Below are 16,630 nucleotides of genomic sequence, written 5' to 3'. Positions count from 1 at the left end.
CAAACCTTACAAAGGGCAAGCAACCTGTCTAAGGTCACACAGAAAGTAGAAGAGCAATCTCAAACTCATGACTGATCTCAAAATGCCATTCTATTGATAAATTCTATAAGAAAGTTACAGAACCTATAGGATCATTATTTTTATTTTATTTTATTTTATTTTATTTTATTTTATTTTATTTAGAGTCTGAGTCTCACTCTGTTGCCCAGGCTAGAGGGCAGTGGCACACTCACAGCCATCGCAGTCTTGACCTGCTGGGCTCAGGCAATCCTTCCAACTCAGTCTTCCATGTAGTTGGAACTACAGGCATGTGCCACCACGCCTGGCTAATTTTTCTTGATTTACTGTGGAGATAAAGTCACGCCAAGTTACTCAGGCTGGTCTCAAACCCATGGGCTCAGGCAATCCTCTCACCTTGGCCTCCCAAAGTGCTGGGATTATAGCCGTGAACCATGGCGCCCAGCCTAGGATCAGTTTTTAGTCAGAAACACCTTAAACTCAATATGCCAAAACTGAAATTAGTGTCGTCATTGTTGTCACTTATCTACAAAGTAGTTTCTCCCACTTGACATTCCCATTTTGTTCATCCCTATTTTTTGACCTTAAAACTTTATTACTGGCTAAAAATGAGAGTGATGACATCAAGTGTTAATAAGGATGTTGAGCAACTGGATCTCTCATACATCAGCACTGGCGAGGATACAAAATGATACAGCCATTTTGGAAAATACTTTGGTTGTTTCTTATAAAGCTAAACATACATAAGTTACTATCTGACCAAACAATTGTGTTCTTATGTGTACCCAAGAGAAATGTCACACTGTCATGTTCATATAAAGACTTGTACTCTAAAGTTAGAAAAGCTGTATTCATAACAGCCAAAACCTAGAAACAGCCAATACCTATCATCTAGTGAATGAATAAACAATTGTGGTACATAAAATCTATACAACCAACTACTTCTCAGGAATAAAAGAGAAAGAACTACTGATACATGTAACACATGGATGAATTTTAAAAGAATTACACTAAGTGAAACTAGTCAGACACAGAAGACATAGATTCCATTTACAGAAAACTGTAGAATAGGCAAAACAATAAAAATCCTATAGTAACAATCAATCAGAGAGTTGGAGGAAGAGGACTGTCTTCAAAGATCTACAAGAGAGTTTTCCGGGGTGATGAAATTGTTCTGTGCCATGATCAGGATTGCATGCAACTTTTAAAATTCATCAAATTTTACACTTAAAATGGATGAACTGTATTTATTTAAATTATACCTCAACAATGCCGTTTTTTGGGGTTTTTTTAGTTGGAGTCTGGTTCTGTCGCCCAGACTGGAATACAGTGGCATGATCACAGCTACTGCAGTCTCGACCTACTGGGTTCAGGCAACCCTTCTGCCTCAGTCTTCCAAGTAGCTGGGACTTCAGGTGTGCACCACTATGCCTAGCTAATGATTTTGTTGTAGAGACAAGGTCTTGCCATGTTGCCCAGGCTGGTCTCGAATTTTTGGGCTCGGACAATCCTCTCGCTCGGCCACCCCAAGTGCTGGGATTACAGTCACGAGCCACTGGCCAATTCTGATTTTTAATGTCCCTCGATATTATTTCTGCTTCCAAGTCTCTCTCCCCTCCAACTTTTGTTCACATGATGATTCCCATGTACAGCTTCCTTTCCATTCTAATCATCAGTGCTAGGAAACTGGCCATGGTCTTTCGCGTAAATGTAATGAATGCCTTACTTAGCCTCTCTTCCCTCAAACTTATCTGGCACAATATTAAATATTAATATTTCTAATGACATTTAATTAATTAATCTAATTAATATTTCTTATAAACATTCCATATCATTCCCTTGCTCACAATGCTTCAGAAGCATCCTACCTATTGCAAGACAAATTCAAAACCTTTAATATGGTACCAGTTAAATGCATTCCACATGTTCACTCAAGCTACCTTTCCCATTTTTTTCTTACAAGTTTCCAACATGAACACTTTGATCCACTCAACTATTTGCCCACTCCTCCCTAAACACCCCTGTTTACCTTTTTTCCTCATTAGGAACAGTCTCTTACTGTATCCTCCTACCCTTCACTGATTAGCCTAAGTTTTAAATCTTTTCTCTAGGCTGCTTCTAATTAAAATTACAATGACAATGACCTTTTTCTGCTCTCCTAATATATTTTTTGTCTACGCACAAGTACTGCCTATAAGATTTACTTAGAGAAAACTAAAACAAAATAAAACAAAAAGCAAATAGGTTCTGTTGCAATGAGAACAATCAGACGTGCAGAATTGCAAATAATTTATAGATAATAAAAGAGATATAGAAACATCTATATCTATAACCTGTTTGTTGCCACCAAAAGTATGATTGTTGTTAATAGTTCTGAGTCCATAATCTAATATATTCAGTAAAGTGGTTAATGGTGTTAGATAAGTGTAAATCTTATCAATGAAAGTAAACAAAATAATTAGATTTACCTGATCATAATACTATTAATCTGACTTAAATGACTCCCAAAAATTATCTTGTAAGATTTTTACTAAGCATCTTATCAATTATAGCCTCATAACAGTGATAAAAGTATAAATTATATAAACTATGACAATGTTAACAGTCACTTAAAAACAATGTTGTAACTGGGTACAGTGGCTCACGCCTATAATCCCAGCACTACGGGAGGCTAAGGCAGGTTTGCTTGAGCTAAGGAGTTTGAGACCAGTTTGGGCAACATAGTAAAACCTCGTCTTTACAACAACAACAACAAAAATCAAAGAATTACCCAGGCATGGTGATGCACGCCTGTAGTCCCTGCTCCTTGGGAGGCTAAGGTGGAAGGATCACTTGAGTACAGCAGGTAAAGGCTGGAGCGAGCCGTGATCATGCCACTGCACTCCAATCTGGGTAACAGAGTGAGACTCTGACTCAAAAAAAAAGAAGTTATAAAAGAGTTTTTATTTAGTTAGTTTTCCATTTTTTTGGTAGAGATAGCGTCTTGCTGTGCCACCCATGCTCAAACTCCTGGCCTCAGTGACCCTTCTGCCTTGCCTCCCAAGATGCTGAGATTATAGGTGTGAACCATCGCAGCCAGCTGAGTATCTATTTAATACAGAAGGTAAAAATAGCAGTCTACCAAATGTTATGTACAGTTCAGTCTATTCACAGAAAAGGTAATATCAATGTTCACTAAACATTTTGAAAAGGTGTTTAACCTAACTGGCAATCATGGAGACAACATCTAAATAATAAGCCACTGCTTTTTTTTACTATGGTATGAACAGTATGATCTTGTTTATGAAAAACACAGCACAGCAGTATATGTCTATAGACATGTATAAAATGCTCAAAGAATACATAACAAGAATATCATGGTTATTACTGCTGGGGAAGGAATATAATTGGAGGCAATGATGAAGAAAGATTTTGGCTTAATGTGTATTAATTGAATTTTTGTTTAATAACAGGAACATATTCATATGTTGCTCAGGTAACTAAAAAAATTTTTTAGAGTGCAAGAGAGCACATATGTAATCACACATCTATTTTTTAAAGTTCAAAAAGGATACACATCAAACCATCAACTATTTGCTGTGGTTCTGCCTGGCAATAGTCTTCAGACAGCTGATTTTTAATATTCTTCTTTTTGTTTATCTGTATTTATACATTTTTAAAAAGTAAACCAAAAATAAATCTCTGAACTATGTAAATGCCTATATACACACAGCTCTCTGGGCTGACAAATTCACATAGTATCTTTAAGGGGGGAACTGGTTAGCTGGGAGGCAAGGGTAGGATAGGAGTAGGACTTATTTTTTATCGCATCAGCTTTAATTAAGTACATTTACTACCCATTCAAGAAGTATTATTTTCTTAGGTCTGATCCACCAAATGCTCAGTAGCAAAGTTCTGGACTCTTCCTTACATGGTTCTGCCTCCCAGTCCCACTGTGGGAAAGAGCTTTAAATACTCTATATTTGACACACCCATGCCTGAAGAGCCCTTTCTTAAATCACTCCCCGATAGCCAAGGTTCCACAGACTTTGCTCTATCTATTATTAGATTTCTGCCAACTATTAGGCACATTCCAGTTAGAGGCCACTACAGTACAGTTTTCTAGCCAGTTTACTTTTACACACCTTTTGGCCTTCCTGGAAAATGTCTACCCCGATCTGCCTCCTCCCTTACCTCTCTTTTCCCATTCTCCACCCTCCAGTTCCTTAATTGAGCTGAAATTCAATGATGTGCAAGTTGTATAAACTGAAACCAAATGTTTGACAGTTGCCAAAAGGGAACATATAAATTAATTCACAAATATTAAAATTTAACCTAAGCCGGGCTCAGTGGCTCAGCCTGTAATCCCACGCCTTTGGGAGGCTGAGGTGAGTGGATTGCCTGAGTCCACGGGTTCAAGACCCACCTGGGCAGCAAGACCTCATCTCTACAATAAATCAAAAAATCAGCTGGGCGCGGTAGCGCGCGCCTGTAATTCCGGCTACTCGGAAGGCTGAGGTGGAAGGATAGCCGGAGCCCAGCAGGTCGAGGCTGCGGTGGCCAGGAGCAGCCACTGCACTCCAGCCTTGGTGACAGAGTGAGGCTCCAACTCCAAAAAAAATAATAATAATAACCTAAAAGAACTCAAGATAGATTGGCAAAGGATTATATTACAGTGTCTTCCCTACTACACAGACCTGTTTTCAATTGTTCTTTCTCAGCATCCTTAGGAAAGATAACTCTGCAGCAGAATCAAGGTCTTACTGGATAAATTATCTAGACCTTTGCAGTTGTTGATATTACAGTTTACACATTAAACTGATCTCCTAAAAGTCAAAATTAATTTACTAAACAAACAACAAATTCTTGAATTTTGCTACATCCAAAATGAAGAACCCCTTTACATATATCCCTCTAGGCACTAGTTCACTATGACTCAGAAGAGTATTACTGAATCATTACTACTTGCTTAACCTGATAATCAGTGTTTCAAGCCAAAGAAGTATGATTACGTTGTAGCACTAAACTGGAAACAAACAAGACAGTCTTAGTACTGGATCTCTCCCACCTTCCCCATTGCCTCCAGCTAATAGTAAAGCCAACTAATAACCAATATTAATTGATCACCTCTGGTAGACAGGGCAAGTAAGATTCTGGTCCCATAAAGAGAGAAAAAAGCATCCCCTAGTCACAGACATCCCTACTTGTACCAGCCCTGCCACAACCTTATCTCTTTACATCTATGCCCATTTCTTCAGGCTACCAATAGAAAAGGGCAGAGAGTTTCAAGTCAGTGGAAAGACAGCCAAGAGGTGACCACACAGCACAGGAATAGTATACACAGATGTCTATATTCAGATATAGGACAACTTATGAATACAGAACCCTAAAATTGCTAATTCGCAATTGTTCTTAAGGGATTAAAGGAGGTTGAAGAGTACTTATTCAAAGAGGTCAAGGAATTAAAAGGGCATGTCACAGCAAGTGACTAGAATTGGTAACCTCAATAAAGAAACGATTACTTGAGCTAGATATTCTTCCTTGCCTTTTATTTAAGATCCTCAACCTCTCCTCCAGGTTGTTTTAAAAGGTTATTTTATGTTTTTACTGTATATATAATATCATACTATTATTGGTCTACATAACCCTAAATGCACTGACATTTGTGTTCTGCAAGTTGAATTTAGTTTTTTGGTGATATTAATAAATTTGCCCAAACAAACTCCTTTACCCAGAGCTCTACCAAATTGATCCTTAGGGACCAGACCTAAGGCTAAACAAATAGGAAAACCAGTCTAGGAAGATCCCAAGGATGTTTTAACCATTAGCAAGATGATCAATTAATAATATGAGTAACTGACACAATTCTTAAAACTCCCAGAAAGAGTACATAAATGTCTTCAAAACATCAATTTCTATCAGTCTCATATTCAAGGACACTTCTTAAAAATAATCCATATGTTTGACAAAATTATATTTCTTTTCACTCAACGAGTAGAAATAAAGAAGTCACTAATCAGAAATTAAACAAATAAGATACTGCCATTCTTCAAATTGTATCTGGAAAAAACATGTTTATAAGTGATACCAAAAGAAAATAAAAACTTTTTGGAACTATGGCCAGGCACAGTGGCACACCCATAAACCCAGGGCTTTGGGTCAGAAGATCGCTTGAGGCCAGGAGTTTGAGACCAGCTTGAGCAACATAGCTAGATCCTGTCTCTACAAAAAAATTTTTTTTTAATTTAGTCAAGTGTGGTGGTGCATGCCTATACTCCTACCGACTACAGGACCTGAGGCAGGAGGGTCACTTGAGCCCAGGAGTTTGAGATTGCCATGAGCTATACTTGTGCCACTGTACTCCAGCCAAGGAAATAAGACCTGTTTCCAAAAAAAAAAAAAAAAAAAAGACTTTTTTAGAAATATAATTTGTCTTTGAGTTAAAATAGTGTCATTCCATTTGATCAACTGTTTTATTTATAAGACTACTCAGAATTACTTTTATACCATCAAATTTACTCTTATCCTCCCTTTTCAAATAAATATGAGGTTACCAGGCTCTGAGAGTCCAAAATCACAGAGACCTAAGCATGAAAGGTGGTATTCAAAGTCTATATGACACAGTAAGCAGATTTTATAGTTATAATGTGATTCATGAATGTTAACAAAACACCTGGCAGAATAAATGTCTTCCTATTTAGAAAGTCAGTCAGATTTACATAGTCTTAACTGAGCCTCTGACAGGCCCTAAGTATTATACTAGGCACTGACATTTAGATTACTGATTTTGTAGCCAGTTCTAGGACAGCATGATCTTTCAAGATGGAGGGGGTAATGAAGTGAGAAAAATCACTATGAGAAATCTTCAAACTGCAGGTTGTCCTCTGTCCTAGAAGACTAAAAGAGCAAGTCTGTATTCATCAAAGTGAACATCATTCCCTACCCTAAAGTATGGATGGCCTCAGAAAAAGTATACACCACCTAGAAACCATCTAAAAACTGAGTTGGAAACTGTATGTTTAGTCTTAACATTTGGAGTTTTAACTCGGAATTGGGAATTGTGAGCCTCTTTTAACTGTATCGTGCCTCCTTCCTACAGTAACCAACAAGACTAATTTGACGCCTTATAAGACTACTCAGAATTACTTTTATACCATCAGAGAGTTGTAAAAATGTCAAAACCTAGACTTACTTATAAGATTTATGTACAGCAACCAATTTAGTATACTCTAGGTAAAAATAAGTATTTAATAGTCATACTGACCTTTTCCCAAAAAAACATTTAGCAATTGAGCAAAATATGAACTGTCACATTACCTGACATAAGAGCAGCATAACTGGATACAGACCAAAAAAACAGGACAGAATAGGAGAAGGGAGCACCATAAATTCAATGCAGGTGTTCCTTTTATAATTTTAGACTCCCTATAACTTCTGATATCACTGATTTTCAACTACTAAAACATCTAAATTTGCTGCCCCTGAACGCCAATAAAAATCTTTAAGAAAGATTTTTTTGTGATAGCCTAGAGCTCTAGGCCTTGAGTCTAGGTGGACAAGGTATCTTCTCCCAGGTAGCTTTTGGCCTGATTTTCTTAAAATGCATAAGTCACATTACTTATAAGATCATATGCTAGGAATTTTTTCAACTGCAAAGAGCAATTCTAATCCTTGGTTTTGCAACCCATTGCAAAATAGAAACTCTAATATAGTGCGGAGGGAATGGGAACTGGAAATTTAGTAATATAGGCCAGAAATGTAAATGCATAAATCCTCTGACCTAAAGCTCCCAAATTCTTGTAATTTGTCCTACAGATAAACTTGAAAATGTGTAAAATGCCATTTTGCAAAGTAATTTACTACAGCACTATCATAGCAAATTTTTCAAAGCAACCTAAATCATTTAGGAACTGATTAAATAAGCTGTGATATTTCCATACAATGAAATAACCAGAAAGAGAGAAAGCTCTTTGTCCTGATATTAAAAACAAAAAAACCCAAACTCCAAGACATAGTAAATGCAAAAAGCAAAGAGCAGAAGTGTGTATAGTATTCTGTAACATGCATAAAAAGGGAGTTGGGGAGTAAGAAATGTATACGTTCAGAGATACACATAAAACATCTCTAGCTACCCCCTCATGAATGCTGGCTGTCTAGGAAAAGGATTGGATGGGTAAGCAACACAATAAAAGAAAGATTTTTCACTCTATGTAGCCTTTTCAGTTTTGAATTGTGAACCAAGTAAATTTTTTTTTTTTTTTTTCGAGTTGGAGTCTCACTCTGTCGCCCAGACTGGAGTGCAGTGGCCGCTCCCGGCCACCGCAGCCTCAACCTGCTGGGCTCCGGCGATCCTTCCGCCTCAGCCTTCCGAGTAGCCGGAATTACTGGCGCGTGCTACCACACCCGGCTGATTTTTGATTTATTGTAGAGATGAGGTCTCGCTGCCCAGGCGGGTCTCGAACCAAGTAAATTTACCGCTTGGCTAAAACATTAAATGTAACCAATGTATAACTTGTATATAAAACACATATTAGGATTAGGATTTATACATCATGATACAGTATAATCTCAAAAGATTACATTGTAATTAAACATTACAAACTAGTGTAAGAACTTTTGCTATTCCTTCTCTTGAAATACCCACTAGTCCATCCCTAAATTTATGATCATACATAGAATATAGATTCAGAAAGGTCTTTTAAAAATCTGAATTTCTCAATTTACAAATTAAAAAAAAAACATGGCACAAAGGGGCAACCCCCTTGAGTTCCCTCCCATTGTGGGAGCTTTTCTGACCTCTTAATAAATCCTGCTTTCTCTCAGGTGCGGTGGTTCATGCCTATAATCCCAGCCCTTTGGGAGGCTGAGGTGAGAGGATTGCCAGGCAGGTTCGAGACCAGCCTGGGCAATTTGGTGAGAATTCATCTCTATAATAAATACATTTTTAAAAATTAGCCAGGCATGGTGGCATGTGTCTGTAGTTCCAGCTGCTTGGAAGGTTGAGGTGGAAGGACAGCCTAAGCCCAGCAGGTAGAGACTGCCGTGGCCAGGAGCATGCCACTGCCCTCCAGCCTGGGTGACAGAATGAGACTCCAACTCAATAAAATAAAATAAAATAAGTCCTGCTTTCATTAAAAAAAAACAAACCATGGCACAAAAAAGCTAAATAATGTCACCAAAGGACACAGTTTGCAAGTGGCAAAGCATGACCTTAAACCTAGTTCCAATTCCAATTTATTCTCTTACATTTCTCCCACCTTCTAACAGTTTCTTTTACTTTTCATTTGTTTGTTTATTTTTTTAAGTTGGGGTCTCACTTTGTCGCCCAGGCTGGAATGCAGTGGCACAATCACAGTTCACTACAGCCTCAATCTCCTGGGCTCAAGAGCTGGGACTACAGGTGCATGCCACATGTCTGGCTAATTTTTAAAAACATTTTTGTAAAGAAGGGGTCTCACTATGTTGCCCAGGTTGGTCTCAAACTCCTGGGCTCAGGTGATTCTCCTGTCTCAGTCTTCCAAAAGCTGGGATTACAGACATGAGCCACCATGCCTGGCTGGTTTCTTAATTACCACAAGGAGCCAACAAATGTTGGCCAAGATCCTAGTTGCCTCTTGAGGATAATATGGATGACAGGGCTAGTGTGAGCTGATATCCAACCTCTGTGAGATACTTTTCAATGTACACAGAGGAATCAGAGGGGTAAGGTGTTGCTTCTCAAATGGGCTATGTTTTAGCAAAATGCCAAGAATATGTAAAGCCATGATTTAAAAATCATGATTTTTCAGATTTTTAAAGCCATGGAGTGGGACTTCCTACAAAGTCAATTATACTAGAAGATTTGAGAAAAATGTTAAGCAACTTAACAAGAAGATAATCAAAAATTATTTGTTATATTAAAATAAACACCAGTATGTTGTGGCAAATAATATAGAATGTACAGGAATATTTAAGGTAAACTAGAAATTTTCAAAGAATTTTCATGCTGCTTCTAATTGAGCCTGACTGAAGGAGCTTAGAAATACAAACACACATTCATTCTCTTAAATTCTTAAAAGGCAGGAGGGTTTGAAAACTACCACATCAAGTGAATTAAAAGAGCATTCTCAATGTCTGTGGAAGGGCACAGGGTTAGAGATAGACCCAAATATGCAGCCTATTCTTGTCACTGTGTGACTTTAGATTAGTTACTTAATCTTGAGCTCAGAGTCCCAGTTTCTTTACCTGTAAAATATGGTCAATATCACTTAGCTTATAGTTTTATTTTTATGAGGTTTGGAGATAATATATGTTAAGTCAACATGGATTCTAGAAGGACTGTAATAAACATTAGCTGCAATTAAGGCCACCACAAACCTATAGGAATCTTTATTTAACTGTCTAACCATTCACTTATATTTCAATTTGTGAAAACAAGATCAGGCAGGCAATAGATATTTATAAGCCCTTCCAACCAGTCATAGAGAGAAAACAGGCCAACAGGATAAAATTACCTAAGTGAAGAGTTTATTATACTCACATATTTCATTTCAAACTTCTTAGCCAACATTTCCACTTCCTGCCTCTCCTGACGCTCATCATTAAATGGGTCTTCTGTATGAATGAGCTTCTTCTGATTCAAAGTGAGTGGGAAAAGAAAGAGAAGTATGAATTAGTATTACTACAGTTAAATTTCCATACAACAGAATATATAACTATATTCCTTAATATGTTACTGTTAATTACATTATTATTCAGTGCTTTCTATATCCTTAAAATTCAACAAGACAATTCGTCCTAAAATTAACAGAGAAGTCAGAAACCTTAAAAGTAACTAAAAAGAAATGCTGGTTCACAGCAAAAAAGACCTACAGTTTTTTGTTCTGTTTTGAATTGCAGTCTCACTCTGTCACCCAGGCTGGAGAGCAGTGACACACTCATGGCCACTGCAGCCTCAACCTGCTGATCTCAGGCGATATTTCCACTTCAGTCTCCCAAGTAGCTAGCTACAGGTGCATACCACCACGCCCGGCTAATATTTTGATTTATTGTAGAGACAAGGTCTCACCAAGTTGCCCAAGCTGGTCTCAAACTCCTGGGCTCAGGCAATTCTTTTGCCTCCGCCTCCCAAAGTGCTGGGATTACAGGCATGAGATACCGCACCAGCTAGGACTTGCAGTTTTAAAGGACTCATATACATTCTACAGTTTTTTGGTGCCTAAAAACTCAACAATTCAAATTGTCTTCACCTGTAAAATGACATATGATCATTTCATTCAAAATAACAAGGGGGAAAACCCCACGAACATGAGGTACAAATGAAAATCTCACTTATAACTTTAATTTGATATCATCATTAAAAAAGATTAGCTGCTTTGGTCAAGAAATGTGTCTAAAAGGATCTCTAGATTATAAATTAGAGTCCACATTTAATCATCTGCCTGTGAGGTATCACTTGGGTGTCTGTAGCTGCTACAGCTTTCTGCTGAGAACCAGTATCAACAACCTTGACATCACCAATAGCCTGTCAATGGATATCCATTCCGGTAATACATACTACTTTTAAAGGAAGATAGGAAAGCAAAATAGCTGCAAAAAGATTACATTATGACTTCCTTCTAACACAGGAGAGTAAAAGTTTATGATACATGGTTTAACACACACACACATGAAAGTTTTAATACACGGTTACTTACACACACACACACACACACACACACACACACACACACACACAAAGAGAGAGAGCGAGAGCTTGGAGCCCACATTGACTATTTATCAAAACAAACAAAAAGACAAATCACATCCTTAAGTCTTCTATTTTAGCATATATATGTGTTTAAAAAAAACAAGGATAAAAATTCTATTTTTATCCTATTTCAGACAATTGACTAGAAAGTTGAAAAAAAAAAAGGAAGACTAGATGGTTTTACCGAAGTAGCATCTTCAGGTAATTAAAAAGAAAAGCAAGGCTGAGCCTGGTGGCTCATGCCTGTAATCCCAGCACTTTGGGAGGCTGAGGCAAGAGGACTGCTTGAGCCCAGGAGTTTGAGATCAGTCTAGGCAGCATGGAGAGATCTCATCTCAAAAATTAAAAAACAGCCGGGTACAGTGGCTCACGCCTGTAATCCCAGCATTTTGGGAGGTGGAGGTGAGAGGACTGCCTGAGTCCACAGGTTCAAGACCAGTCTGGGGAACATGGTGAGACCGCGTCTCTACAATAAATAAAAAAAAATTAGCTGAGCATGGGGGCACACACTTGTAGTTATAGCTACTTGGAAGGCTGAAGCAGAATTGCCTGAGCCCAGTATGTTGAGGCTGTGGTGGCCATGAGCATGCCATTACACTCCAGCCTGGGTGACAGAGTAAGACTTCAACTCAAAAACAAAAACAAAAATGCAAACACAGAAAAATAAGTCTGGCAAGGTGGTGTGCGCCTATGGTCCCAGCTACTCAAGAGGCTGAGGTGGGAGGATCACCTGAGCCCAGGAGGTCACGGCTATGGTGAGCTGTGATCATACTACACCCCAGCCTGAGACCTTGACTCAAAAAAATAGATAAATAAAATATAAGTATATTACAGCTTAATACTGAGTACAGATTCAGCTGATGCTGAAGGGCAAGAAAAAAATGCAGAAGGAAGGAAGATTTGCACACTTTGAAATTGTGATGCCTTATCCTGAATATAAAGGTTGAATAGATCAATCTAAAAAATCATGAAAAAAATGCAGAAGGAAGGAAGATTTGCACCCCTTGAAATTGTGACGCCTTATCCTGAATATAAAGTCTGAATAGATCAATCTAAAAAATATGAAGAGAAGGAATACAAACAACTCATCATGCCCGGGGTATTAGAATAAAGGCATATTCATTAATGCTTAAAGGAGATGATTTTATAATTTTTAAATTATTGTAATAAGTAATCAATTTATAGAACACTTCACCCCAATGAAAAATGTAAACAGGATCTGAAAGGAAACAAATTATTGAGAATAAACTGACAAAGAAATAAGGAATACTAGACATGTTTAGGGTATAGCCTTAACCTGAGGCTGAGGATAAGGACAAGCGAGCAACTGCAATGCCTTATTACTATAAAGTGGTCCCTCCTGCACGGTGAAGTCCAAATACTAGGTTTTACTACTGTTCTGACCCATTTTATACATGTAAATATAAACACACAGATCCACATTATTAATAGGATCATCTTATATGCCATTCTGAAATGTTTTATGTACTTTATATATGCATCAAAACTATATCTTTATTCTCTTGATAGTCTATAAAATAAATTTAAGAAAATAGATTCACTTTTATTTTACAGTTAAGAAAAAAAACCCTCTCCTAATCAAGACTAAGTAAGCTTCTTTGTTTTCTTCAGGTGAAAAAAATATGAAAATTACCAACTATCCCCATGCAAAACTGATATAATAACTTTGTCCTTTAATCTTAACTCATCAACACCATTTTCAGTAGATCTTCCACAAATCTTACCCAAAATATGCAATATGAAAAACAGTGATATAACACAGAATTCTCCAGCAGTATAGTTATATTAGCACTTATTAGTCACTTATTTTTCTTTTTGCAGTAAATGTTCACATACGGATATTGGTTAACTGATTTTCTGGTTTAGTAAGAGTCAAAAAAAATCATTTTCTTGTGTATCACTCACTGCCAAAACTTATTTCTAAGATGCACTATTACCCTTTTGCCAGAAATGGTGACCCAAGTAATCTTTCAGGACGGAGATGATTCCAATGCCTGTCATCACCCTAAACCACTCCAATCACAGCACAGCACTGTACAGAGACAACAAGGTTAAGGGTTAGCTAACTTGTGGCTTTTTCCTCATATCTTTCCAACATAAGTCTATTTAATTTTTCTTTTCCTCATTAATAAAAATGGAACATAGAAGAAATTGATTGCACTCCAACTAATCACGATTTCACTGTTCATTTAAGAACAGTGAAAGGGACTGACTGATTTAAATGCATCCTAATACAATGCCCGTACATAACACACTTTTTTGTTTTTGTTTTTTACAGTCCCACATCATTGACTTCAGGATCTGGAGCTAAAATCTTAGTGATAGATGGCTATTTAAAAAATTTAGAGCTCTTTTTCTCCTAACTTCACAAGATCTCCTTTTCCTTCCCACTCTACTTCCAGTCTGCCACAAGGTGCATTGTTCAATTACAATAACTCAAAATTAAAACTATTTTTAAAATATTGCAACATCTCTAAAAATAAATAGACCATCCCTGAAGGAAAGGGAAGGAAAACCCAAATTTGGAAACTACCACTTTCCAAACCCATTCTAATGTTCAGTTTGCTTTTTGATGGTTTCTTCTCTAGGATTTCTTTTCATGGAACCATGACAACTTTACAAGATGTTTTCTAAACTTACTTATGTAATAAACGTATTCACTGGGAGTAATTACAGGAAAATGTGGCAAATCTTTGTTGCAAAGGTGACTATAAACAATGAATTTTTTTGTTCAGTGGACTATGACAAAAGATATATGGCTGAAAATACGATGAGAAAATCAGACTAATAAACCTCTAAATTAATAATTTAGAGAAAACACAAAAATTAAATACAATTATTCTTTCTCTCGTACATCAAAGCAGTTCTGGTATTAACCAGTTAACAAAGCTAGGGGGTCAAAAATGAACTTTTTAATGAATTTTTTCTTTTTTATAACTAAATGATAGTACATATTATTAGTTCACCATAACATGAACATTACAGCATGAAAAGAGTCATAATAGGGGTCTCTGTATTTCTACTATGGCTCTAATTTTGTTTCATTTTGACAGGATTCTATAAATTTAAACTATACGGTTAATTGCAAGAAATTTTCCTTTACTAAGAATTTGTACTACCATGGAAAGAAGTTCTAATAAAATTATGCACATTTGTAAAATGAGGATAATAGTTCTTACTTCACTGAGTTCTGCTTGACTGAACTAGACAAACCATGCAGTGCTTAGAACTGTCTCAAGCACACAATAAGAACTCAGTAGATTTAGTTATTGTTAAGTATTTTTTACTCAAAGATAATGCTTTTCACTTTAACGGGTCCAAAACAATTTATTTGAAAAATGCTCCATCCACTATGTTTCATCTTCTTTCGGGAAGAAAATGACACCACATGTATAAAGAAGAGAGGCACTAAAGTGAATCTCAAGGGCAAAATGTCACGTGGAAGTGACCAAAATGATCTCTATCTACCCTTCACAATTCATTTTGGTTGAAAGCATTTAGTAACGATTTGGTCACACAACATTTGTAAATAACGATCAAAAGATTAGCTAGCCACAAACAAAATGTAGTTTTAGTGTTTAACATGATACTTTTGGACTAAGCTGTCAGTCATTTCAACCGTAAAGGTAGTTAGTTGAGGATGAAAACAAAACAAGTGACTCAGGGAGTCCATTAGACCTACGCTAAAGCAAAACCTAATAAAGGGCATAATTGCTAAGCAACAGAAGAAATTGTTCTCTTTCTTTACTGTTAATCTATCATTTCCCTTTCTAATTGCTGAAGACCCAGCAACCCACAACAATAAAAATTACAATTACCAGCAAACTCTGTTTTATCTCCATTGTCCACCAGTTACATCAAAAGCATACTTATATATGTTCAATAAAGTTTTTAAAAAGTCAAGGCGAAGATTTTTGTCTTCATTCTCCAAAAGTTAAATGGTCAAGTACAATACTCTCCTATAAACGAATGATATGCACTCAAGAACATTATGGGCAGGCACCATATAAAACAGGAGACATTTCCCCATTCAATTACAATATAAACAAACTCCACAAAAAGCAAAGCTAAAGAGGTTTACCAATACCAACAAAAGAGAAAAATAAGTAACCAGATAACCCACTTCTTCATTCCTAAAGAGGAATCCTTAGTCTCTTAAATTCCCTTCGATTAAGAAACACCACACGCACGCAAGCACACCTCCGCAGCCACAGCGCCCCGCACAACAGTGATGAGGGTGCGGACGAAACCAGCGGGGCTACACTCTCTCTGCTTCAGATTGGGGGCGTGTCCCCCAAGGTTTTCTCTTCCTTTCTACCGGAACGACAGCTGGAGCGCCACAGGAGAACCCGGCCACACGGCTTGCAGGGCCCCAAGATTTTGTGTGGGAAGTAGAAAGGAAAGCAGGAAAACGTGAGGCTTTGAAAGGCGCACAGGAAAACAGGCTCGACGCGGAGTGGGAGCGAATGCGGGGCTCACGGCGGCGCAGCCGGGCGAGAGCCCCAGCAACCCCCGGAGCGGAGCAAAGCAGAGCCCACTGCCCCGTGTACTCGCTCGGTCCTGCCCCTCCAGCCCTCCCTCGGGGCGACCGGGACGCGCTCGGCAGGCGGCCCAAGGTGCAAACCAGCTGGGGAAGGCGACGGGTCCTGAGGCCCCAAGGTCCGGGGCAGGGGGGAGGAATCTTCTGTACCCGTTGTTCCCCGCACAGCAGCAGCTCCGGGTAACTGAACTCCACGCAGCTCTCGTCGGTGGGGTCCTTGAGCACCAGCTCCAGGCGCACTGTCTCCCGCGGCGGCCGCTCGGCCCGGGAAGCCGACTCCCGCGGCGGGGGCGGCGGCAAGGGCAGCGGCGGCGGCGGCTCGGGCCGCGGGGGCTCGTGCTGCA

At 38.2% G+C, this 16,630-nt stretch overlaps 1 protein-coding gene across 1 annotated transcript in view; it reads right to left on the bottom strand.

Moving 5' to 3' along the window:
* Positions 1-16,624, bottom strand: part of UBN2 (ubinuclein 2) — a 75,476-nt gene extending 58,852 nt beyond the window's left edge. Inside the window, exons 1-2 of the mRNA XM_008059367.1 lie at positions 16,437-16,624; positions 10,517-10,609 (exon numbers count right to left, since the gene is read on the bottom strand). Coding sequence (XP_008057558.1) covers positions 10,517-10,546 — 30 coding nt within the window. The 5' untranslated portion in view covers positions 10,547-10,609; positions 16,437-16,624. The remainder of the gene's footprint in view (positions 1-10,516; positions 10,610-16,436) is intronic.
* Positions 16,625-16,630: the final 6 nt, after the last annotated feature.

Source organism: Carlito syrichta, unplaced genomic scaffold (assembly GCF_000164805.1).
Source record: "Carlito syrichta isolate Samal-C Ts95f unplaced genomic scaffold, Tarsius_syrichta-2.0.1 Scaffold304006, whole genome shotgun sequence".
In the NCBI taxonomy this organism is placed as follows: domain Eukaryota; kingdom Metazoa; phylum Chordata; class Mammalia; order Primates; family Tarsiidae; genus Carlito; species Carlito syrichta.
This window is presented reverse-complemented; position numbering and strand designations above follow the sequence as displayed.